This window comes from Muntiacus reevesi, chromosome 22 (genome assembly GCF_963930625.1).
Source record: "Muntiacus reevesi chromosome 22, mMunRee1.1, whole genome shotgun sequence".
Lineage (NCBI taxonomy): Eukaryota > Metazoa > Chordata > Mammalia > Artiodactyla > Cervidae > Muntiacus > Muntiacus reevesi.
In genome coordinates, this window is record NC_089270.1 from 1,409,009 (window position 1) to 1,433,622 (window position 24,614).

A 24,614-nucleotide genomic window follows, 5' to 3' on the forward strand; every position below is an offset into this window, starting at 1 on the left:
CATGGGGGCAAGCGCGCAGGGCAGAGCCTGCAGGCGGAGCGCACAGCTGGCCTTGGCTGGGGGCGCGCCAGCGCCGCGGACTGCAGCCCGGTGGGCGGGGCCTCGTGGGGCGGGGCCTTGTGGGGGCGGGGCCTTGTGGGGCGGGGCCTCGTGGGCGGGGCCGCGTGGGGCGGGGCCTCGTGGGGCGGGGCCTCGTGGGGCGGGGCCTCGGAAGGACTCTTCCTAGAGCGGTCCGTCAAGCACAGGCGCCCTCAGACTTTCCTTTACAAGGACCTGCCGGGTGACCGCTGACGAGGGGCCGAAGGAGGTGCGGGGCAGTGGCTGGGACCCCGTGGATGGGACGCCGGGGAGAGGTCACGGGGAACAGGGCGTAGCGCTTACGGAGACGGGAGGGCGCTCCCACAGTCAGAATCTGCTTGCGTCGTCCTGACGGTGCGTGAGGTCTCCCGGAGGCGAGTGCAGAGAAGGGAGCCGAGAAGAGCCTGTGAGCGGAGGTCGGAGGTCAGAGGAGGGTGTTGCCGCATCAGCTGCGGTTCCCGCGGGAGCCCAGAAGCCGCTCCAGGCGCCGGAGGGGCGGCAGAGTCGGTGCCGAGCGCCCCTGCCAAGGCAGGAGGGGGACGACCGCCCCTGCCGCCCAGCACTCCTGCCCGTGTGCCGCACCAGCCGAACCTGACCCCACCCAGGACCCCCGGACCCCCAGGCGGCGAGGCTGGAGAGGGCGGCTCCCAGGACTCCAGGAGGGAGTAAGAACAGACACCCCACTCACATGCCTGGGGGCTTGGGCTCCCGGAAGTCCAAGTTCATCTCGGACCCCTCGGATGGCCTCATTACTCTGTTCTCTTAGCATAAAAACAAGGGAGGAAATCACAGAGGAAAAGGCAGATTAGACCTCAAAACAAAGCAAAGCTTACATAATCCATATGTCAAAAAAAAATTTTTTTTTTGCACAAAGTTAAAAGGCAAATTGCAAGCTTATAACAAATAGCTGTCACACTAATGTCCAGGTTGATTCCCTCACTCAATGAAGAGCTCCTATAAACGATTGGGAAAAATAATATCCCAATAGAAAAAGTTAGCCAAGAATATTAATTGATAGCTCACAGAAGAGAAATACAAGTAAATGTCCAGTAAACGATGTATGAAAATCTCATTGACAGTAAAGGTTCAGGACGTCCCTGGTGGCACAGTGAATAAGAATCCGGCATTAAGTTTTTTGCCATCTCACTGTAAGTCTTCCAGGAGCATCATGGAAATGACTGCATCCCACTCACCTGCAACACGGAGAGCTTGCTTCTCACTCCCTGCGTTGACACTCATGCTGTTAACATTTTCCCCACTGCACATGCCGTTGCCCTGAGCGTCTCCTTTGTGGATATTTTCTGCCTTTTGTCTGGTTTCCTTACAGTCCCAGAAGTGTGGTTACTGGGTTAAAGTGTGTGGGAAATACAAGACCCTTGAAACATATTTCCAAATTGCTCTCAGGAAAGACACTCCAGCCCCATCCCCAGGAGGCCTGCTCACTGTCACGTTGGCAACAATGAGTGCTAAGTCGCTCAGTCATGTCTGATTCTTTTGCGACCCCATGGGCTGCAGCCCGCCAGGCTCCTCTGTCATTGGGATTCTCCAGGCAAGAATACTGGAGCGGGTTGCCGTGTCCTCCTCCAGGGGATCTTCCCGACCCAGGAAACGAACATCGTCTCTTAGGTCTCCTGCATTTGCAGATATGTTCTTCACTACTCCACCTGGGAAGCGTTGCTGGCAACAGTAGATGTTCTTTTTTTCTTATTGTCGAAACTTAGTTTTTTGAATACTTAAGCCATGACACGCACAGGTTACAAAACCCAACATATTTCAGAGTAAATGGAGAAGAGTCTCCGCTGACACTAATTCCCTCTGCCAAAGATTTTCCTTGCTTGGTTATTGTTTGTTTGTTTGTTTTTGAGGGGAGGTAATTTTTAAAATCATTCATTTGAAAAATTTCATAGGAGCTTGCTCTTTTTTTTATTGTGGTGAAATACACGTGACATAGAATTTACCATCTTAGCTATTCTTAGGTATATGATGCAATACAATTCAGTGGGTTAAGTATGTTCACACGTGAATATCACCACCGTCTGTCTCCAGAACCTTCTCACCTTTGCAAATGGCAACTCTGCGTCAAATAACAGTTCCCACCCTCTCTCCATCCCCCCATCACACCCCACACACCTTTCTACTTCCCGTCCTGGGAATCTGACTCCTCACATGAGCAGAATCACACAGGGCTTTTCCTTTGGGGTTGTTTTCCGTGTTTATTTCCGTCTCTGCCCCCCTCACGGTCTCCGCCCAGGGACCAACTCCTGGGGGAGGACCTGTGGGGTCGGAGGGTTGGCCAGGGGCTCCTCACTGTAGGGCGCTGGGGCCCCCACGTCTGGAGGTGGCTGCCCCCTCCCTGGGCTGTTTCTCCTCCAGACACTGAGCCCCCAGAAGCAGGCATTCATCATGGAGATCCTGTCGGGGTGTCTGGAGTACCGCAAGCTGCTGACCATCGTGGTGGACGCCTTCTATGTGCGGGAAGGCCGGCTCTGCCCGCGGGCTGACTACAGCCTCTTTGAGGGTAGGTGCCTGTGGCCAGCCATGGTCGGGGGAGCCCATGGGTCCCTGCGGGCCAGATCCCCGGAGACCCTCAGTAGTGACCGAGCCCCTCCCCCAGCAGGCCTCCGAGGTCCTCAGCCTCCCTTCCCTCCCTGGACCCTCCCGGCTGCTGGAGCGTGGGCAGCCAGGGGGCTGTGTTTCCCCCCTCGCTGACGTGGAGACAGACTCCAGGCATGCTGACCCCCAGGCCCCAGGAGGCAGGCCTCCGCAGGCCTCAGAGGGAGGGCTAGGCTGGCTGGGAGAGGTGGCCCTGGAGGCCAGTCTGTGTGACAGGATGGGTCTTCATCATCAGCTGAGTTCCTGGCCCCACGGCCCTGAGGACCAACGCACGGAGCCGGCATTCTGGCTGTACTGTGGACGGTCCCAGAGGGGATTCAGTAGAAGGAGGCGTTTGGGGACTTCCCTGGCAGTCCGGTGGTTCAGACTCTGGACTGCCAATGAAGGGGCCGTGGGTTCGATCCCTGGTCAGGGAACTAAGATCCCACGTGCTGTGCCGTGCTGCCTTCATGGGGTGTGGTGGCAACGTGGGCAGAGTGGCCAGTGTCCGAGTGGGGGGAGGTGGTCCAGCCCTTGGGCCTCGATGGACCTGCCTGGGAGGGAGGGGTCGAGACTGCAGGGGGCTCAGAGACAGAGGTGGGGGGTGCCCGATGCCGGGGCCAGAGCCGGGCTGCTGGCCCCCCACCCCTAGTCCAGCGGCTTCCAGTCTCAGAATTCACAGACTGAGAAGCAAGATGGCTTTACTTTTACCCCAGAAGTTTTGGGATTTCTGGAGATGTATCCAATGAGCTACAATGCTCTGCAAGAGCTTGAAGCCCTGGAACCCCTCCCCCACTCCTCCCCCACTCCCGTTCCTTGTGCTGTTGCATCAGGCTGTCATTTTCACGTGGACCCGACGGGGCGGGCGCCTCTGGCCACACGGCCCCAGGGAGGCGGCGCCCTGGGCTCTGTTCGCTGCCCCTATCGGGCCCTTAGCCCCTGGTGCCTCTCCCAGGATCAAATGCCCCGGGCGGGGACCCCAGCGTCCTGCTCCCATGCCCACGCCCTCTTCCCCCAGTGATCTGCTACTTGGCCACGTTCCAGCTGGAGGAGCTCGGCTTTCAGCTCTTCTGTGACGTCGTGCGGTCCCAGCCGGTCCACAAGGTGTGCAAGGTGAGCCCCCCGACCCCCAGCCCCAAGTTCTGTTCTCAGACCCCGGCCCCTGCCCCGCCTTGCTGCAAATGTGCCCGTTTCAGGCCTGGGGAGTCTGGTTTCTGCTCCTCGCGGTCCGGCGGGTGGTCGCTGCTGGATGTGAGCTGTTAAGTCGAGACAAGGCGTCCTAGTCTGGGCCTCTGGAACCTTCCCAGCCCCAGGCAGCCTCTCCTCCCTGCAGGAGGGGCTGTGCGGCTTTGGGGGGTCGGGGAGGGCGCAGTCTGGAGCAGGTCCTGAGGGGTGGCAGCCTTTGAGAGGGCGCCTGCAGGAGCCCCCCCCTTCCCCCCCAGGCCATCTCTGTGGCCGCCTGTTCACTCGGGCAGAAAGCTCGGGATGCCCAGGGCCTCAGGCCCGCTGCCCTCCGCCGGCCACTCCCATGGAGCATTTGCTGTGGGCCCAGCTTCCTCTGCGAGCAGCTCTTGGTCCGCCCTCACAAGGACTGGGCGAGGTCACTCCTACAAGCACTCATCCCACAGTTGAGGAAACTGAGGCAGAGAGGTTCGGTAACTAACTCAACATCACACAGCAGCTGAGCGGCAGAGCCGGTTCTTGGGCCAGGCTTTCCACCGCTGGCTGGCTCCTCCCTACTTGGCTTGGCGGCAGGGCAGCCCCCAGACCAGGATAATGACTCCCCAGAGAAGAGAAGGACAGCTGAGGCCCCAGGAGCGCTTTGCGGCCCCTCTGGAGGGAAGCCGACGGCGCTGCAGGGGCAGCCCTGGAGCGGGAGGGGAGGTGCGGGGCGGGGGAAGGGAGATGGGAGCCGGGACACTCCCGGGACCACCGCCCCAGAGATCTGCACCCACCCCCCCCTCCCTCCCCGGCAGGTGAGCGAGGCAGCACGTTCAGTGACTGTGTTCCTGTCCACGTATAAACATGAGTAATTCACGGTGCGTGGATGTTTCCATAGTCACCGTAAGCAAGGGCTTCATTTCATGACAGCATTTTCTGAGTGATATTCAGAGACGCCCGGGGCCAGCTTCCCGGCTGGAGCGCCCGCACTTGGTTCACACTCTGCTGTCAGTCTTGAAATTCTTAAAATTGTTGAGCAAAAGGCCCACGTGTCAGCCTGCCCCAGGGGGTCCTGCAGCGGTGGCGCCAACCCTGCACCAGGCTTGGCCTCCCGGCGGTGCCTACAACCAGCACACCCCCTCTGGTGCGGCTTCCTTTTGGAGAGCCCCCCTCCACCGGGAGCGGTGTGTCCCCAGATGGAGGTGAGACGAGGAGGGGGCCCGGGGGTGGAGCGGTGGGTCCCAGGAGCAGTGGTCTGGGAGGAGAAATTATGGAGACCCCAGTGCCCCAACCATAGGGACTTGACTGCCTCCTGCCTCCTTCATCAGGAAGTGGGAACAGGAACTAGAAGATGGAGCTAACACCAGGAGGGGGTAGGCGAGGGGCTGAGACAGCCTCTGCAGGGCCCAGGGGGTAGGCAGAGGCCCCGGGGCTCGGGGCATGGGGGAGCAGGGGCCAGGCTGCTGCTGTGGAAGCTGTGGAAGGCTCTAGAAGGACCCCTGGCAGCTAGCTGCTCCCTGAGGAAGGGCATGGAGGCCTGAGCAGAAGAAGGAGGGGTGGACATGCCGGGGGGGGGGGGGCAGGCAGTGGGCCCCCTGCGGAGGCAGCAGCGGGCAACCAGAGGCCCTGGCCCTGCCCCCTGCCCACCACCACCCCCTCGGGCATCAGGGTCGAGGGCCTGCCCAGCCCCCACCCAACCAGAGCTGGTGGGGAGGGCGGGGTGGGGGCATTTGTACAGACCCACGGGGTGCAGGGGTTGAAGCCCAGGGCCCACAACCGACAGGGACCCCGCTGGTGAACACAGGGGCCCAGGCGAGCGACGGGCAGCTCCCCAGGCCCGCAGGAGGGGGCAGGCCAGTGGGGCTGGACCCCTGCCTGCGGCCGGCTGAGGTCTCCTGGGGGTGCGCCAGCCACAGCTGCCGCCCCAGCACTGACTCCCCGCTGGGGGGCTCCAGGGGGTTTCGCTCTCACTGAGTGGGTCTGGCCCCCACGGCTCCCTCTTCCCTCAGTTCCTCGGGTTCCTCTTCAACCCCTTGAACCTCGGCTCATGGATCAAGGACGAGTGGAGCCTCGTCTACGAGACGTCCCACGTGAAGGAGAACTGGATCGACCCCCTGATGAGGTGGGCAGTGCCGGGGTCTCACCCCGGGGCGGGGTGTCCACGCAGGCCACCAGCTCGTGGCCGGGGAGTAGGGGGCCTGCATCTCTTCCCCAGCTGCCCCCAGGGTGCCCCTCTTGGGCCCGTCACCCCAAAGCTGTCCCCACCACCTTCTACAACCTCCCCACCAGGCTCAGGCCAATGCTGGCCAGGCTGGCGCAGGCCAGGACCCGCGGGCGAAAGGACCTCCAGTGGGCCTGCCAGGGCCAGCGTGCAGCTGCCACCCCCAGCCGGCCCCCTCTGCCAGGGCCGGGGAGCCACCTTGTCTTCCTGGGGATGGGCTGACAGGTGGTTCTGGCAGCGGCAGACCCCTCGGGTGCCGGCCGGGTACAGGAGGCCCCGGCCCTGAGCACGGGGGGAAGGGCCTCGCTCCCGCCTGGCTGGACTTGCTGCCAGCGCCCAGTGTGGAGGGCTGCTCCCAGCTGCCTAGGCCTGCAGACCCTGCGGCACCGCCCACCACCCCATCTGCAGCCTTCCCGACCCGCCCTGTGAGCAGCTCCCTTCCCCAGCTGCTCCCCCTCCCCAGGACCCCACTCCTACTGGCCCTCAGACACATCCTTCCTCCTTCCGGTGACCTTGGACCTCAAGCTGGGGCAGGAAAGATTCAAACCAAGCGGTCTCCCTGGGAGGCATCACCCACTGGCTACGTAGGCGATGGCCAGCAGTGCCCACTGGTGTGAGGAGGCATGTGGGGGAAGCTCAAACCTCGGGGGGCAGCCCAGCAGGGCCCTTCCAGAACCCCTGGTCCAAGGCACCCCCACCTCGAGACTCCTCCCCTGCCTCAACCCCTCCTGCAGTCTCCTCTCTGCCTGTCACGGCGGTGTAGCTCCAGGGACCCTGATTTGGAATCGCCCGCTTGCTCCCCGCTCACGGCCTCCTCCCCCTGTGCCGAGGGGCCATCCCCTTACTGACCTGCACAGGCAGCCCCCCCAAGCCGCTGCTCCCACCTTTGCCTTTGAGGTGGCAGCCAGAAGTCCAGGAGCTGATCGACCAGCTGCAGGGGGAGCTGACCAGCCAGCCCTCTCCTCCCAAGAGCAAGGCCAAGGTCACAGAGCCCAAGGAGTTCAGCCTGACCACCCCCAGGCCCCGAGCCATCCCCGTGCCTGAGCTGGTCCCCAAGGTGGCCGAGACCAGACCGGTAAGTGGAGCCGGTCTCCGTGGGCCCGGCCCGTGAAGGCAGGGAGCATGGGCCGTGTGGGCCAGGGCAGAGCTGGGTTCTTCCAGGGCTGAGGGCGCATGGGCCAGATCAGGAGCATTCGATGCCCCCACCACTCTGTCTCACCCAGAGAGGGAAGCCCAGCTGACCCAGAGCCTGCCCAGGGGAGTGGGCGCCCAGGGAGTGAGTTCTGGTCAGTAGGCGTGGAGTGAAGCTGGTGGCCACAGGGCGCTTGGCACTTGGCACTCAGAGTCCTCTTTAACCCTGTTGCTATGCACCTCTCCCTCCCCATAGTGTACGCGCGCACGTGTGTGTGTGTGTGTGTGTGTGTGTGTGTGTGTGTGTGTGTGCAGGCTTTCCCCATCTCGGGGTCTCTGCCTGTCTATCCCATCTGCCTAGACCCTTTTTCACTGCCTCCCCCTGCCCTGCGTTGCTGACGTCTCTCAGTCAAGATGCTTCTTATTACAAGGAAAAAGAGCTCAGTCTGGCTTAGACAACAGAGAACTAGCTGACTCTCACGGCTGAAGTAGGATCGGCTTCAGGCATAGTTTGATCAGGGTGCTGGAGCTGCCTCTTTGTGACTCTCTTTCCCCTAGTCCCCTCTGAGGGTCGGCTTGATCTTTGGGCTGACTTCCCTCATGGTAGCCAAACATCCAGGCCTCATGCCCACAACTCACTGTCCGGGGCATGAGAGGACATCTAGGGCCAAGAATTCTGTGACAGTATGATTAGACCAACGGGGGTTGCATGTCTGCCCTTGACCTGATCACCATGACTGGGAGTGCAGTGTTCTGACAGGTCTTGGGCTCCACCCTGAGCGCCTGTGATGGACTTGGCTTCCCAGAACTAATCGCACCCCCAGCAGAACTAAGGAGTACATGAAGGCTGAAGGGATGGTGCTGGCAAGTCCCAGGGTCCCAGTCCACTCCCACCACCTGTCGGGTCTCGTTACGGCCCCTTCCCTGAGAGGTTTTCCATGGACCCCTCGCCTCTATCAGCCCTCTCAATTTCCTTTTCGTTGACCCAGATCCTTTTCTTCACATCAATTCGTTTTTATGGTTTTTATTAGTCTTATTAGTTTTCATGGTGCGGCTTGTCACCTCAGTCTCCCTTCCAATGCCCGCCCGCACCCCCCCACCCAGGTCCCCAGGAGCACCTACCAGCCGCCCAAGGAGCAGCGGCTGCTGGAGATGACCAAGAGATACAACCGCTGGAAAGCCGAGGTGGGCGGGCTGCACACGGAGACCCCCGTGGGGGTGCCGGGGAGGGAGGAGGGGAGGGGCGGCCAGCCGGCCTGTCCCCACGTGGCGGCCGGCGGGGCTGGAGCCATCTGTCCCTGCGCAGGAGCTGCTGCTGCAGGCTAACATCGAGGAGCTGCGGTGCGCGGTGCCCAGGAGCCGCGGGGAGCCCCAGCTGCAGGTGATGCCCGCCCCCGCGCCCTGGGCGGGGCTTCACAGACAGGCCCCTCCCTGTGCCACGGCGAGGCCCGCGGGAGGGCGGGGCCTCACAGACAGGCTCCTCCCTGTGCCGCGGCCAGGCCCGCGGGAGGGCGGGGCTTCACAGACAGGCCCCTCCCTGTGCCACGGCGAGGCCCACGGGAGGGCGGGGCTTCACAGACAGGCCCCTCCCTGTGCCACGGCGAGGCCCACGGGAGGGCGGGGCTTCACAGACAGGCCCCTCCCTGTGCCACGGCGAGGCCCACAGGAGGGCGGGGCCTCACAGACAGGCTCCTCCCTGTGCCACGGCGAGGCCCACGGGAGGGCGGGGCCTCACAGACAGGCTCCTCCCTGTGCCACGGCGAGGCCCACGGGAGGGCGGGGCCTCACAGACAGGCCCCTCCCTGTGCCACGGCGAGGCCCACAGGAGGGCGGGGCCTCACAGACAGGCTCCTCCCTGTGCCGCGGCCAGGCCCGCGGGAGGGCGGGGCTTCACAGACAGGCTCCTCCCTGTGCCGCGGCCAGGCCCGCGGGAGGGCGGGGCTTCACAGACAGGCCCCTCCCTGTGCCACGGCGAGGCCCACGGGAGGGCGGGGCCCCGAGACGCCAGCCGCGTGCGGTCCGAGGCAGGAGCAGCCTCGCTGTCTCCGGCTGCTTGCAGGTTTTCCCACACTGAGCATTTAACATTTCTGTAAGAAAAACCCAAGATGTGTTTGTCAATAAAGAAAGTCAGGGAGCTGGGCCGGGAGGCCCCAGGCTGGGTGGACTCTGAGCGGTGCTCCCTTGGGAGAGGTTGGCCTGTTCCCCCCGGTCCCCCACCACAGTGGACTCGCCCGGGTGGCCACGGATGGGCCAGAGTTGAGCCTCCCCCGGGCAGTGGGGGCAGGCCAGGGGACTGGGCACCCCGCCCGGGAGCAGCGTGCCCGGGTGTCACGGCCGGGTGCTTGTGTGGGGGCTGCCTCTCACCAGCTGCGGTGCTGTGGACTGCCGCACCCACCCTGAGGGGGTCAGCAGAGCAGAAGGCTGGGCAGGGAGCAGCTGGGCCGTCCTGGGGTGGCCCCGAGGCCGCGGGGAGAGGGCCCCTGAGCCCGCAGACTCCAGCCCCCTGTCTGGGAACCGCGGTCCCCTGCCACCACGCCGGCCCCAAACCCTCCCTACCCGCCCAGGCAGCTGGAGGGCCCTAGAGGGACCAGCCCAGGGGCCCCATGCGGGGCGAGCTGGGCAGAGGGGAGTGGGCCAGGCCTCCCCAGGGTGCATTTGGGGGCATCCGTGGGCACAGGTGCCAGGCCCTGACTCCCGCAGGACTCCAAGAAGAAGCCGCGGCTCCGGCTCCCGCCTCGTATCCTCAAGGCCCAGAAACTGACCTTCTACACGGTGAGCGGTGCTCCTGGGGCCTCTCCCCACGCGCCCGCCTCCAGGCCTGTCCCCCTGGGGACATCCCGGCCCTTCCGGCCGAGGGGAGCGCCGGGCAGGGGGAGGGTACGGAGGGCAGAGGGGCAGGGGAGCACTGGGCTGCTCCGAGGCCGCCCCCCACCCCTTCACAACCCGCTCCCACCCTCTCCCGCAGCCTAACGACAACGCCCCGGTCAAGCTCAACACGGCCGCCATCCTGCGCGAACGGGCCTTGTACCAGCGGCAGGTGGAGAAGGAGCTGCAGAGGTGGGGACTGGAGGGCCTCGGGCGCCCCTTGCGGGGTCCGGGGGTGGGGAGCGCGGCGTCCCACCCGAACAGCCCCAGGGGCTCGAGAAGGCCAGCGTCAGGATCCGGCCGCAGCCAAGGAAGCTCGGCTCCACTCGGCGAGGAGATGGACACACAGGAGGACGCGGCTCAGGGAAACCCGGCCACCCCACACCTCCCTGGGGGGCCACCTCCTCCCGGGAGCCCTCTCCCCTAGAGCGCCCCGGCTGTAGGCCCTGCTGTCACCCTGAGAGCTGGGCTGTGGGGGAGCTTGGGTGTCTGACCCGCTGGATGAGAAGATGGACAGAGGGACAGAGGGACAGAGGGGTGGCGGATGGACAGATGGGTGGGCAGGGGGTGGAGGACGGGCGGACACAGGTGAGCGGACAGACGAGCGGTTGAAGGGACGAGAGGGAGACGCGGCCAGAGGGTGGGTGCACACGCAGGACCAGGGCAGGCGGGCGGTGTGGGGCCAGGCGTCCGGAGCAGAGCGGCCCGCCCGTGAAGGCCACGCCCCCGGGGTCCCTGGGCTCCGGGCCGGCCGCACGGGACCCGCCGCCCCGTCTCCCCAGGGTGGACCGGCTCGTGGACGGGGCCGGGGACTTCTCCGAGTTCCTCGAGTGGCAGAGGCGGATGCAGGCGAAGGACCGGGAGGAGCAGCTGGCCGCGGGCGAGGTCCGCCGGCTGCGGGGGAAGCTGAGCCACGAGGAGGCGGCGCTGGCGCGGCAGCAGGTGGCGCAGGAGAAGAGGAGGACGGCAGAGCTGAAGAAGGAGGAGGTGACGGCGGTGGGGGGCGCGGGGCTGCCCGCGGTCGCCGACCCGGCCCGTTCCTCCTAAACCCACAGAACCGCGCTGGGTCCTGGGGCCTCACGTGGCCCCGGCCAGGCGGGGGCGGTGGGGGAGGGGCGTCTGGAGCCTGGGGTCAGCGGGCCTCAGTGGGCCGACTGGCCAGCTGCCCCCCGCCCCTACTAGCAGGGTCGGTTGGTCCCCGCACCTACACGTGGGGGGGAGACCGGAGATCTGAGGGAAACTTCCAGGAGGCAGGCGTGTTTGCATAAGACGTGAGAGGGTATGTGGGCCGCCCACGTTTCCAGTTAGGATGCTCTGGACATCAGGAGACATGGCCTGGCTGGGGGTCCCCTGCCTGTGTCCCGTCCAGGGGGCCTGGTGGGGGCCTGGACGAGGCAGCAACCTGCAGGGCCCAGGGACGGGACAGAAGCCCAGTCTCCTTAGATGTGCCGCTAAGGGCCTGAGTCAGCAGGTATGCCCCAGGTTCACACGTAGCACTTCTCCTGGAAGGCGCGTTTGTGTCTGTTCTTCACATTGCTGTTCAGTTGCACAGTCGTATCCAACTCTTTGGGACCCCATGGTCTGCAGCACGCCAGGCTTCCCTGTGCTCCACTGTCTCTCAGAATTTGCTCAAACTCCTGTCTATGGAGTCAGTGATGCCATCCAAGCATCTCATCTTCTGTCGTCCCCTTCTCCTGCCTTCAGTCTTTCCCAGCATCAGGGTCTTTTCAAGTCAGTCACTTCTTTGCATCAGGTGGCCAAAATATTGGAGCTTCAGTGTCAGCATCAGTCCTTCCAATGAGTATTTAGGACTGATTTCCTTTACGATGAACTGGTTGGATCTCCTTGCTGTCCAAGGGACTCTCAAGAGTCTTCTCCAACACTTCACAGTTCGACAGCATCAAATCTTCAACATTCAATTTTCTTTACGGTCCAACTCTCACTTCCATATCTGACTACTGGAAAAATCACACTTTTGACTAGATGGACCTTTGTTGGCAAAGTAATGTCTCTGCATTTTAATATGCTATCTAGGTTGATCATAGTTTTTCTTCCAAGGAGCAAGCATCTTTTAATTTCATGGCTGCAATCGCCATCTGCAGTGATTTTGGAGCCCAAGAAAATACAGTCTGTCACTGTTTCCATTGTTTCCCCATCTATTTGCCATGAAGTGATAGGACCAGATGCCGTGATCTTTGTTTTTTGAATGTTGAGTTTTAAGTCAACTTTTTTACTCTCCTCTTTAACTTTCATCAAGAGGCTCTTTACTTCCCCTTTGCTTTCTGCCTTAAGGGTGGTATCATCTACATAGCTAAGGTTATTGATATTTCTCCCAGCAGTCTCGATTCCAGCTTGTGCTTCATTCAACCCAGCATGCTGCATGATATACTCTGCATATAAGTTAAATAAGCAGGGTGACAATATACAGCCTTGACATACTCCTTTCCCAATTTTGAAATGTCTGTTATTCCACTTCTGGTTCTAACTGTTGCTTCTTGACCTGCGTACAGATTCCTCAGGAGGCAGGTAAGGTGGTCTGATATTCCCATCTCTTAAAGAATTTTCCACAGTTTGTTATGATCTACACAGTCAAAGGCTTTGGCATAATCAATGAAGCAGAAGTAGATGTTTTTCTGGAATTCTCTTGCTTTTTCTATGATCCAACGGATGTTGGCAATTTGATCTCTGGTTCCTCTGCCGTTTCTAAAGCCAGCTTGAACATCTGGAAGTTCTCAGTTCATGTACTGTTGAAGCCTATATTGGAGAATTTTGAGCATCACTTTTCTAGTGTGTAAAATAAGTGCAATTGTGCAGTTGTTTGAACATTCTTTGACATTACCTTTCTTTGGGATAGGAATGAAAACTGACCTTTTTCAGTCCTGTGGCCACTGCTGAGTTTTCCAAATTTGCTGGCATATTGAGTGCAGCACTTTCACAGCATCATCTTTTAGGATTTGAAATAGCTCAGCTTGTATTCCATCACCTCCACTAGCTTTGTGTGTGTGATGCTGCCTGAGCCCACTTGACTTAGGACTCCAGGATGTCTGGCTGTACGTGATCACACCACCATGGTTATCTGGGTCATTAAGATCTTTTCTGTGCTGTTCTGTGTATTCTTGCCACCTCTTCTTAATCTCTTCTGCTTCTGTTAGGTCCATACAAGTTCTGTCCTTTATTGTGCCCATCTTTGCAGGAAATGTATCTTGGTATCTCTAATTTTCTTTAAGAGATGTCTAGTTGTATTGAATATATGATTTGCAAATACCATCTCCCATCCCATGTGTGTGGGTGCTCAGTCATGTCTGACTCTTTGCTATCCCATAAAGTGTGGTAAAATTTTTTTTACTGGCATTTTTTTTTTTACCTGCCTCAGCTGGTAAAGAATCTGCCTGCATCACGGGAGACCTGGGTTTGATCCCTGAGTTGGGAAGATCCCCTGGAGAAGGGAACGGCTTCCCACTCCAGTACTCTGGCCTGGAGAAGTCCATGGACTCTATAGTCCATGGGGTTGCAGAGAGTGGGACATGACTGAGCGACTTCCCTTACCTGTTAAGGAAAGTAACCCTTTAATTATAATATATTATTACAGGTATTTTGTTCCAGTTACTCCTTTGGCTTCACTTGAATGATGTGTTTTGACCTTGCAAATGTATTTTCTTTTTTTTGCAAATGTGTTTTCATGTCATCAAACTTATCAGTCTTCTCTTTCATTGTATCTGGATTTTGAATAGCGAGGAAGGTTTTTCCCATGTGCATGGTATGGAAGAATTCAGCCGTATTTTCTTCTAGCATTTGTGTGGTCTTGTTTTTAAATCTGGATCTCTGTCCACTTGAAACTTATTCTCGTATGTGGTGTTAAGATCCGAATCCAGCAGACGCCATGCAGTTCAGTCTTCCAGTCCCTGAATGCAGTGTGTGTCTCCACTTGTTTCAATCTTTTATTTCTTTCATCTGGTTGTTTAGGTTTCTGTATGTAAGTCCTATAGAAGTTTGTTAGACTTGCACCTGAGTATTTCTCCCATGATTTTCGAGTGGTTGTGGATGGCACTGTATTTTCAGTTTTGGTGTCCGCATGGTGAAGGCCAGTCTGTAAAATGCAGTTGGTTTTGTGTGTCATTCCTGTGTCCCGTGGTCTCGCTAAACGCCCTTACTAGTGTTTTAGGACACACCAGACAGTTTCTCGTAGATTCCTTGGACGTCTCTCTGTGACACTCATTTCATCTTTTATTCCTTCCTTTCCAATCTGCATTCCATTTATCTCCTCCTCTTGCCTGTTGCACTGGCTAGTTCACCATCTTGGGGGAAATCAGTTTTTCACTATTAAGTATAATGTTAGATGTCAGGTTTTTCGTAGCTGTGCACTTTATCAAGTCGATTAAATTCCCTTCTATTCCTGTTTTTCTGAAAGTTTTTATCAGGAAATTTTGCGAAACGGTTCTCTGAATCAATTGATACAGTCATGTGATCGTCTTTAGCCTGTTAATACGGTGGATTACATTGACCGATTTTCAAATGTTGAACCAGCTTTGCATTCTAAGAATAAACCCCACTTGATTGTGGTGTTTGTATAATTCTCTTTTATGTAGGTTGAATTCTATTTGCTACTATTTTGATTTTCTTAGAGCTGTTCTTACATGTAGTTTCTTAAGTAGTGTTAGTCTATAGTTTTCCTTTTTTGGAATGTCATTTGTCTGGTTTTGGTATCAGGGTAATTCTAACTTCATAAAATGAATTTGGAAGTGTTTTCTCCTCTCTTTTTCTAGGAAAGATTGTGTAAAATTGATATTCACTCTTTCAACACATGGTAGGATTCCTAGTGAAATCATCTGGGTTTGGAGTTTTCTTTTTTGGACGTTTCTAAATTAGAAATTCTACTTTCTTACAAGTTACAGGGCTATTCAAACGATCTGTTTCATTTTGGGTAAGTTGCGGTAGTTTCTGTTTTTTGAGAAATTGTCCATTTCACTAAACTGCCAAATTTATGAATGTAAGAGTTGTTTTTAAGCTTCTGTTACTATCCTTTTTAATGTCTGTACGGTCTAAAGCATTTCACTCTTGATACTGATGGTTTTATGTTTGTTCATTTTTTCTGTAAGCATTGCTAGAGATTTGTCAATTCCATTGATCTTTTCAAAGAACTAGCTTCTTGTTTCATTGATTTTTCTCTCCTGTTTGACTGTTTCCAGTGTTATCGATTTCTGCTCTTTATTATTTCCTTCCTTCTGCTTGCGTTGAGTTTATTTTGTTCTTTTCCTGGGTTCTTGAGATGGGAGGTGGGTTACTGACGCGAGACTTTGCTGCTTTTCCATTGTGAGCACCCAGTCTTGTGCTTTTCCATTTATTTGTTGCTTTGTCTGTGTCCACAAATTTTGGTCTGTTGTATTTCACTTTCACTCAGTTCAGCGTCCTTTTTCATTTCACTTGAAAATATCTCTTTGCCCCATGGATTATCTAGGAGTATGTTGTTTAGTTTCCAAGCATTGGTTCTTTTTCACGATTGATTTCCGGTTGATTCCATCGTGGTTGTTGAACATACTCTGCGCTATTTATTTCAAGTTTGTTGAGCTTATGTCTTTCATAATCGCTTGTTGAAGCATTTTAATGATGGCTTCTTTAAAAACCACCATCAGATCCAACACCTCTGTGACCTCGGTGCTGGCGTCTACTGACTGTGTCTCCATTCTGTTGGAGACCATCCTGGCTTGTGGTGTGATGACCGGTTGAAACCCGGACATTCTGGGTATTCTGTTCCAAGCATCTGGGTCTCATTTAAGCCTTCTGTCTGAGCTGCCCCTCTCTGACGCTGCTCTGGCAGGGGAAGGGGGCACCACCACGTTACCGCCAGGCAGGCTCGTCAGCCCTGCCTCCCCACGTGCCTCTGCTGACCCCGAGAGGGGCTGCTGATGAGGGCACGGGCTCCGCTAGTCCTCCACCGACAGCTGCCTGAGCGGGAGTGGCAGGAGCACCTTAGAACTGCCCCCACGTGGCCCTTACTGTCACGCGGCAAGCGTGGGGGAAGCCCTCACCTGGCACTCGGCTCCCTCTGACGCCACCCTGGTGGGGGTGACGGGACGCTTGTTCCCACGGGTGGGGGTAGGCACCAGGTTGCCGAGCTCCTGCCGGGTCTCCGCTGGCACACCGGGCCCGTGGGCAGGTCCCTGCTCAGACGGCCATCTGCCCCGGCTCGGGGACGTTCACGCCCGCTCAGCCTCTGCCCAGGTTCTGGCTGTGACGTCTGGCTGGAGCACAGCGTGTGTGGCACCGTCTTCTGTCTCTCTCGGTGGCTCCTACCTTCCCCGGTGGCTGAGATGGTAAAGAATCTGCCTGCAGCGTGGGAGACCTAGGTTCAGCCCCTGGGCGGAGAGGATCCCCGGGGGAAGGGAATAGCAACCCACTCCAGCATTCTTGCCTGGGAAATCTCACGGACAGCGGAGCCTGGTGGGCTACAGTGCATGGGGTCGCCAAGGGTCGGACACGACCGAGCGGCTGACACTAGCTGGAGACAGCAGGTGGTCGGGCTTTTCGTCAGTGCCTGTGGCATTTTGGGGGCCTCCAGCCCCCAGCCTGGAACACATGAGGGGGCCAGGGACTCCACCACTGCGCCATTCTTCAGGTCCCGCAGTCCCAGCCAGCCGGCCTTCTTCCCTCCCTGTCCACTGTCTTCATATGGATGTTTTCGGTTTTTCTTTCTTTTTTTTTTTTTTAATATTTATTCATTTGGCTGTGCCAGGCCTTAGTTGTAGCATTCGTTGTGATCGTTATTCAGCTGACTCTTTTGTGACGCCGTGTAACTGTATCCCGCCAGGCTTCTCTCTCCATGGGATTTCCCAGGCAGGAATACTGGGGTGGGTTGCCATTCCCTTCCCCCGGGGATCTTCCTGGCCCAGGGATCCAACTCATGTCGTCGCCTGCGTTAGCAGGTGAATTCTTTATCTCTGAGCCACCAGGGAAACTCTAGTCGCCGCATGTGCGATCTAGTTCCCTGACCAGGGATCGAACCCGGGCCCCCCGCATTGGAAGCATGGAGCCTTAGCCACGGAACCACCAGGGAAGTCCCTGCATGTTTGAAAATTTATATTCAGGGGTTTTAGCTGTGCTGAGTGGGAGGAGTAGGGAAAAGTGCCCCCACCCCGTCTTCCCAGACGTGGAAGTCCCGGGTGTCGATTCTTGTAAAGGCTTTTGCAGCGTCTGTGGAGAGAATCCACTTTTCCTCCCAACCTCTATGCATGTGGTGAATTGTATGAGGGATTTCTTAATGCTAACCCATCCTTGCCTTCCTGGGATGAGTCCCGTGCAGTGGGGCCCACGAAGCCCCAAGGCCAGTCTGGCCCCAAGCGGACTCCACGCTGGACCTTGGCCCGAGGGTTATGTCCGGGCAGACAGAGCCGAGAGCTGGCCCGGGGCTCCAGGCGCCCTGGCGGCCCTTGCCCTCCTCCCGCAGGCCAGGGCGGTCTTCTGTGCCTCTCTGTGTCTCCTCCTCTTCTGTACTGACACTTGTCACCGGGTATCCTGCGCCCTCCTGGGTGGCACAGCAGTAAAGGATCCGCCTGGCAAAGCAGGCGACGCGGTGGACGAGGGTTCAATCAGGTGTCCCGGAGAACGTCAGTCTGTTGGGATGGCCGGACCGGGTGTGGCAGGAAGACCAACAGAGGCCGCGAGCCTTCTCCTCACATCCCACAGGGTTCCCGCCGTCAGCAAACTCACCGCTGAGCACGCTGGCCTTGATCACCCGACTTCTCGCCAAGGGCCTTGCCCCTCCCATGCTGCGCTCTTTGGAAGGGGTCTCTAAGCGGAGCCCACACTCAAGGATGTGGGGGAATGTGTGGAATTCTTCAGCACAGAACGCTGGTCTCTTCTCCCCAACTTGCTCACTTATTCACTCATGCATATTTATTCTATACTTTGTGTTATAATCCAATACGACGTGACTTATTCTGTTGCCAGCTTTGGCCACTGGGAGCCCCTTCGGGCTGGCGCCCATGTCCCTTTGACATGCCCCCCAACCCCCAGTCATTCTTCTGTCTCTTGAGCACCTCCTTCCTTTTGTTAGGGGTTTCCCACGTGGCACTAGTGGTAAAGAACCCATCTGCCAGTGCAGGAGATGTAAGAGACGCAAGTTCGATGCCTGGGTTGGGAAGATACCCTGGAGGAAGGCATGACACCCCACTCCAGTATTCTTGCCTGGAGAATCCCATGCACAGAGGAGCCTGGAGGGCTACAGTCCATAGAGTCGCAGGGTCGGACCAACTGAACGAGTTAGCACGCACGTCACTGTTGTTGCTTACTTGCTAAGGACTATAGCCCGCCAGGCTCCTCTGTCCATGGCATTTCCCAGGCAAGAATACTGGAGTGGGTTGCCATGCCCTCCTCCAGAGGATCTTCCTGACCCAGGGATCGAACCCACGTCTCCTGTACGGTAGGCGGGTTTGATTCTGCCGAGCCACCTGGGAGGCCCCCTCCTTCCTCTACAATGCCGTAAAACGCTCCAGGCTCATCTTCTATTTTCTCCTCCTCAGCCATAAAGTGGCCATCTCTCCGAGGACCCTAGTTCCTTTTCTTAGAACCTGGGATGAACTTGCACGGAGAAGGGTGGCCATGAGCCAGTTTACATGTACTGGCAGAGTGCCTCATCAAGGCCTCCTTTCTGCCCAGGGTGCCTGGAGTCCACGCCACCAGCACCGGTGGACCCTCCACATGCCACGTGGTCTGAAATGAACCCCCAGCTGCCAAGACCTCTGGGACTGGGAGTCCAGGGCCCCCGCTGGCGGCACTGGGCAGTGATGGGAGATGCACATCCCACCCTGTCCTTTGTGGCATCTTTTGTTTCTTTTTTAAATGGAGAGTCTTTAAAGAATTTCCTGTTTATTTTTTGGCTGCACTGGGTGTCCGTTGCTGCGCGTGGGCTTTCTCCAGCTGTGGTGAGCGGCGGCTTCTCTTCTTCTCGCCGAGCCTGGCCCTGCAGCGCACAGGCTTCAGTGGTTGTGACGCACGGGCTTGGCTGTCCCACAGCACATGGCATCTTCCCGGACCAGAGATCGAACCTGTGTCCTCTGCATTGTCAGTTCAGTTCAGTCGCTCAGTCGTGTCTGACTCTTTGCGACCCCATGGACTGCAGCATGCCAGGCCTCCCTGTCCATCACCAACTCCCAAGAGTTTTCTCAAACCCATGTCAATTGAGTTGGTGATGCCATCCAACCATATCATCCTCTGTCATCCCCTTTTCCTCCCACCTTCAATCTTTCCCAGCATCAGGGTCTTTACCAATCAGTCAGGTCTTCACATCAGGTGGCCAAAGTGTTGCAGTTTCAGTTTCAGTATCAGTCCTTCCAATGAATATTCAGGACTGATTTCCTTTAGGATGGACTGGTTAGATCTCCTTGCAGTCCAGGGGACTCTCAAGAGTCTGCTCTAACACCACAGTTCAAAAGCATCAATTCTTTGGCACTCAGGTTTGCATTGTCAGGCAGATTCTTAACTGATGGACCACCAATTTGTAGTATCTTGAAGACTGAAAATAATATTCTGAATTGTTCACAATAGTGCCAAACAGGAAACAACCTGAATGTGTCTCAATGGTAGGATGGATCAAAGAGTTGTGATATACTCCCTGAAACAGCCATGAGAGTAAGCCAACTGCAATCCCAGTGAACACGTGGGTGAGGCTGGAACCCCTGACGCAGAGCAGAAGAGAGGAGCTGGGCTGCAGGGCCTGTGACGTGGTTCACAGTGGTGGTAGCGCGCCCTGCGGTTCAGGACTGTGCATATCGGAGGCGCCAGGAGAAACGGGAGTGTGGGAGGACCATCAGGACGTGCCCGGGGCTCCCCTGGAGCCTGGCCTGTGCACAGTCGTGGGCAGAATCTGGACAGCTGGCCCCACGTGGCTGCAAAGCGAGGAGGGTCCTCCTCTGTGACCTGGAATGAGCAATGGGTGGGCTTCAGGGCAGAGCTGGGGCCCTGACCCAGTTTCCCCCGGGCTCTGTAGGCTGCCTCCTCTGCGGCCCTGCTGGATCTGGGGCTGTGGCTGCCTGGTTCTGGGCTCACCCCCATAGGGGAGGCCAGGAGGGCGCGAGGTGGCAATTCCCTGCAGGCCCAACCCCCAGGACGCTGGCGAGCCTAAACCCAGGTTCCTGGGTGATTCAGGGCCGACCTCTGCGGCTCAGGGGCCAGAGCGGGCTGCTCTGACGGTGGCCGGTTGTGTCCAGACAGCCGAGCTGATGCAGCGGTGCGCAGAGAGGCGCCTCCAGGAGGAAAAGTCCATGAAGGAGCTGGTGGAGCAGGTGATAGAGACACAGAAGAACGTCAAGGTGGCACAGACGGAGCTCCGGAAGGGCCGCCGGCGGATAGGTAGGGGGCGGAGGGGGGGGGTGCCCTCCCAGGAGCTGCCCCCGCCCCCCCGGGGCCGGCCGGCTGCTCTCCGAACCCCTCAGCGCCCCGCTCGGCCCCCAGCTCAGGAGGTGATGGAGGAGAACCGGGAGCTGCTGCAGCGCAGCGCGGAGGCGGCCAAGGAGGAGCAGAAGCGGCGCTGTGACCTCGTCTCCCAGCTGCGAGCCCTGGAGTCTCAGCCTACGCGCAGGGGCAAGCTGGTGGACCTGACCCAGGTGAGACCGCCGCCCTGGGGCCCGCGCCCGTCCAGCGACCTCCGGGGGCGGGGGTGGGGGAGGCTGCCTCCGTCTTCCTGGGCCTGGCGTCCTGCGGAGGGTGCACCCACGATTCCCACCAAGGCCGAAGGCGGTCTGGACCCCAGCTGGGGTCACCCGGCCACTCACGCCCAACTGCCCCCTGCCCGCTGTGCCGGAGGACCCGGTCTGGGGAGGCCTCTGGCATCCGGGGGGCCGGCGGGCAGCTTCACAGACTTGCGCTTTGAGGGAGCCCCCAGGACTCACTAGGCCTGCGTGGCAGGTGCGCTGGAGGGACGGCGCGGGCGCTGGACGGGCAGGGGGCTGAGACGGGCAGCAGCCCCTGGAGGCCCGTGTGGGAAACCCCGCGAGAGGCCAGGCTGGCACGCGGGGATGGACCCGGTGTGGGGTTTAGGCCTGGTCCCCGGCTGTGCAGAGCCCGACGGGCTCTCTGCCTGGGCCCCCAGGTCCCGGCTGGGGAGACAGGGCTGAGTTCCACGGGGGCCCTGCCAGCGCGGAGGGCCCCGCCAGGCCCCTAGCTGAGCTGTCCGGGCGCAGGTCGAGGGCTGCGGAGGGGGCCCAGGCAGGAGAAGCCTGACGGTGCACATTGCCACACAGGCCCCGCCGAGTGGACGGGCGGCCGCCTGGGCACGGGGCCAGGCCTGTGGCCTTCAGGAAGGACGATGCAGCCGGTGCAGCGGGAAAGCCAGGGGCTGGGGCCAGCCGGGAAGGGCTGGGCCTGGCTCCCGGCCTGGGGCCTCCCCCCACCCCTGTCCTTCTGCAGATCCCTGGCCACGGCCTGGAGGGGGAGATGTCGGTTGTGGAGTTGCGTGAGCGGCTGGCCCTGCTCAAGGAGACCCGGCGTCGCCAGGAGGAGGAGCGGCGAGACCAGATCATCCAGGGCAAGCGCGCCAAGAGCCAGGAGCTGCGGGACATGCTGGAGCAGGTGGCGCTGTGCCGCGCCGCCATGGGGAGGTCTGCAGCCCTGAGGTGGGTGCCGGCGACCCCGGGGCGGGCACCTGGAGCAGCAAGGAGCAGGGAGCCTGCCTTTCCCCCTCCCCCCGGGGGGTTTTCCTCACAGCAAGCCACCACCCTCCAGTCAGTTCCCTTGCAATCTCTTCCCCCCACCCAACTGTTTCTTAGACAAGTCTCAGCCTTCAGAAAGGGTGGGAAAAAGGCCTGCGGTGGGTGACGCTCAGATAAGCCGGGCCACACCCTTTAGCCCTGCCTTCATCTATTAATAGCAAGCCAGCTACTTAATGGGTTTGTGCAGAAGTTGGGAAGTGTGTGCTTAGTCACTCAGCCGTGTCCGACTCTCTGCCACTGGACTGTAGGCTCCTCTGTCTGTGGGGATTCTCCAGGCAAGAATACTGGAATGGGTAGCCTTTCCCTTCTCCAGGGGATCTTCCCAACCCAGGGATGGAACCCAGGTCTCCCGCATTGCAGGCGGATTCTTTACCCGCTGAGCCACCAGGGAAGCCCATGCAGGTTTTGGACATTTCACTCATAAATGCTCTGGTGTGCATCTTCTGAGAAAAAACACAGCCCTACATAACCACAGCGCAATGACACAGCTAGAAACGAGCAGAGACTCCCAGCGCCATCTAAATACCCTGTCCCTGGTCACCTCTCTCCAAGGATCCTAAAACTGGTCACTATAGCTTGAAAAGATCGAGTACTATAACTTTTTCCTTTTTAAACTAGGACCTGAGGTGGCGGGGTGGGGGCAGGTCACACGTAGCATCTGGTTGGCAAACATCTCTTTCGATGGAAAGCACATGGACACACACACACCCTTTTTGTTTGGGGAACACTGTGGTGACTTTTCGGGTCCGTGGGGCCTGGAATGGAAAGATGTGCACAGACAGCGGAATATTAGCAGCGGTAATCTTTCGGCAAGAGCGGGGAAGGCAGGGTAAGATGAAAGGGCGGTGACTTTTCTCATCCCCGAAAACGTGCATAAGCAAACCTGTGGAATACTCTTTCAATTGTGAAATACAAGGAGCAAAAAGACAAGAGGCGCCGGGGAGAACCCTCCCAGAGTGGCTCCCCGGAGATGTGGGGCGGGGGGGGGGGGCGCTCTCCCCTGGCACCTAAACCCCGCTGGTCCACCGCGGCGGGGCCCTGCTAAGCCGGCCCCTCCGCCCGCCCAGGTGGGAGGAGAAGAAGGCGCGCTGGGCGGCCGCCGGAGCGCCCTCCCAGGACGAGCGTGTGCTGGAGCTGCAGCGCCGGATTCGGGAGAAGGCGGCCGAGCGGCGCGCGCGCGCGGCCTCGGGGCACGTGCCGGCGCCGCGGGCCGTGCGCCCCAAGCAGCGGGTGAGCCCAGGGGCGGCCGCGAGGGCGCGCCGCGCGGGGGTCGGGGACGCCGGCGCGGGACGCGAGGTGTGGGGTGGGGGGGCGAGCCGGGAAGCCGCGTCCGGCTGCCGGGGAGCGCCGCGCGCCGACCTCCACCGCCCGCCCGCCCGCCCGCAGGCGCAGCTGGAGGCGCAGCGCAGGCTGGAGCTGGAGCGGAGCCGCGAGCGCTGGCTGCGGGCGCAGCAGCCCGGATGCGAGCCCGCGCGCCGCCTGGGGGCCGCCTGAGCAGTGCGGCCACCCCTCGCCCCCACCCATGATCCCGAGACCCCAGCCCGAATGAAGTCCGCGGGGCCGTGCCGCCTGCCCCGCTCCGCCCGCCTCCGCTTGCCCAGAGCAGGGGTGCCAAATAAAAGGCGGGACGCCCAGTTATTGCGTGGGACAAGCATGCTAAGAAGGTATCCGCTGGAATTCAGTTTTATTGGGGCGTCTTGTATCTAATGTGCTAAGCACGGCCACCCTGGTCCAGATCCTTGCCCTTCCCCACGCCCGCGCCCGAGTTGCCGGAGCCTGCAGTGCCCATGGAAGCCTGGAATCTCCGTTCTCCGCCCGGACTTAGGTGGCCTAATCCGGGAACCCCCAAAACTGAGGGTGTGGTTGTGCGGGCGCAAACAGAGGTGGCCAGGATACTGAGTCACTGCCAGCTGGCCCTTCTCGCGCCTGATCTCCTAAACCTCAGGGGGGCTGGGGGACTGTCCCCCATGCCCCTTCTGCTGGTGAGACCGCCAGTGCTCCGAGAGGTGAACTGCCGGGAGCCCTGGGACCCAAAGCTAGGCCTGGAGGCCTTTAGAGTAAGGCCTCGCCTTCCCCAGCCTCACAGAAGGAATGAGGTTGGAGCCACTGGGCAGGCGCGCGGGCCCAGGGCCTGGACAGGAACATATTGATTCCCATGGTCCTCAGACCCGGCCTGGGCTGCAGGTGCGTGGCTGAGGACCAGCTGGCTGAGTGAAGACTGCACAGTGTGCTGCGGGTCCTGGGAGAGGATGGGCAAGCCGGTGGTGTGCAAGGCAGTAGGGCAGGGGCTGCACAATGCCAGGGGATGGATGTCCAGGGGAGGGACCCCATACTCACATCCTCCTCGGGCCTGCGGAGAAGAGGCCACCTCAGAGGGGGGAGGCAGGACCCCGGGACACATGCAGACCAGAAGGGTGGACATCCAGAAGTGACAGGAACAGACTACAGACCAGAGTTCTCCCCCAACATTCTCAACTGTGTCAAAACCAAAGAGGAATTTCCCACCTCCCTGTCAAATTAGAGCTGGGAGCAGATTAAATTTCATTCTTTTAAAAAAGTGGCATTCCTTACATCCTGTGTTGAGTCATTCAAACCCATCTCACTTGATGCTGAGGGAATACACTAATGATGACCTGTACCAGGAGAGTCCCTCAGGAGCTCAGATGGCTCCAAAAGGGGAATTCTCACCTTCTATAACTGGTAATTCAAAGGTAGGGTGGACTTCAGGACATGCCTGATCCAAGAGCTCTGACTCCAAGCTAGTAGTAGTTCCAATCTCACAGCGTCTGGAGGAAGGGCCATCTCTCCCAGGCAGCTCTCTTAGGAGGGAAACCTCTCTGTCCTCCAAGCCTTGAGCTGTAGCC

The 24,614-nt window shown here is 59.1% G+C and overlaps 1 protein-coding gene across 1 annotated transcript in view; it reads left to right on the forward strand.

Moving 5' to 3' along the window:
• Positions 1-24,320, forward strand: part of CFAP99 (cilia and flagella associated protein 99) — a 35,549-nt gene extending 11,229 nt beyond the window's left edge. The window contains exons 3-16 of the mRNA XM_065914471.1: positions 2,452-2,596; positions 3,689-3,783; positions 5,841-5,953; positions 6,950-7,127; positions 8,288-8,368; positions 8,490-8,564; positions 9,884-9,955; positions 10,149-10,240; positions 10,831-11,035; positions 20,251-20,392; positions 20,495-20,646; positions 21,449-21,654; positions 22,818-22,980; positions 23,137-24,320. Of these exons, the coding sequence (XP_065770543.1) occupies positions 2,452-2,596; positions 3,689-3,783; positions 5,841-5,953; positions 6,950-7,127; positions 8,288-8,368; positions 8,490-8,564; positions 9,884-9,955; positions 10,149-10,240; positions 10,831-11,035; positions 20,251-20,392; positions 20,495-20,646; positions 21,449-21,654; positions 22,818-22,980; positions 23,137-23,244 (1,827 nt within the window). The 3' untranslated portion in view covers positions 23,245-24,320. The remainder of the gene's footprint in view (positions 1-2,451; positions 2,597-3,688; positions 3,784-5,840; positions 5,954-6,949; positions 7,128-8,287; positions 8,369-8,489; positions 8,565-9,883; positions 9,956-10,148; positions 10,241-10,830; positions 11,036-20,250; positions 20,393-20,494; positions 20,647-21,448; positions 21,655-22,817; positions 22,981-23,136) is intronic.
• The last annotated feature ends 294 nt before the right edge of the window (positions 24,321-24,614 follow it).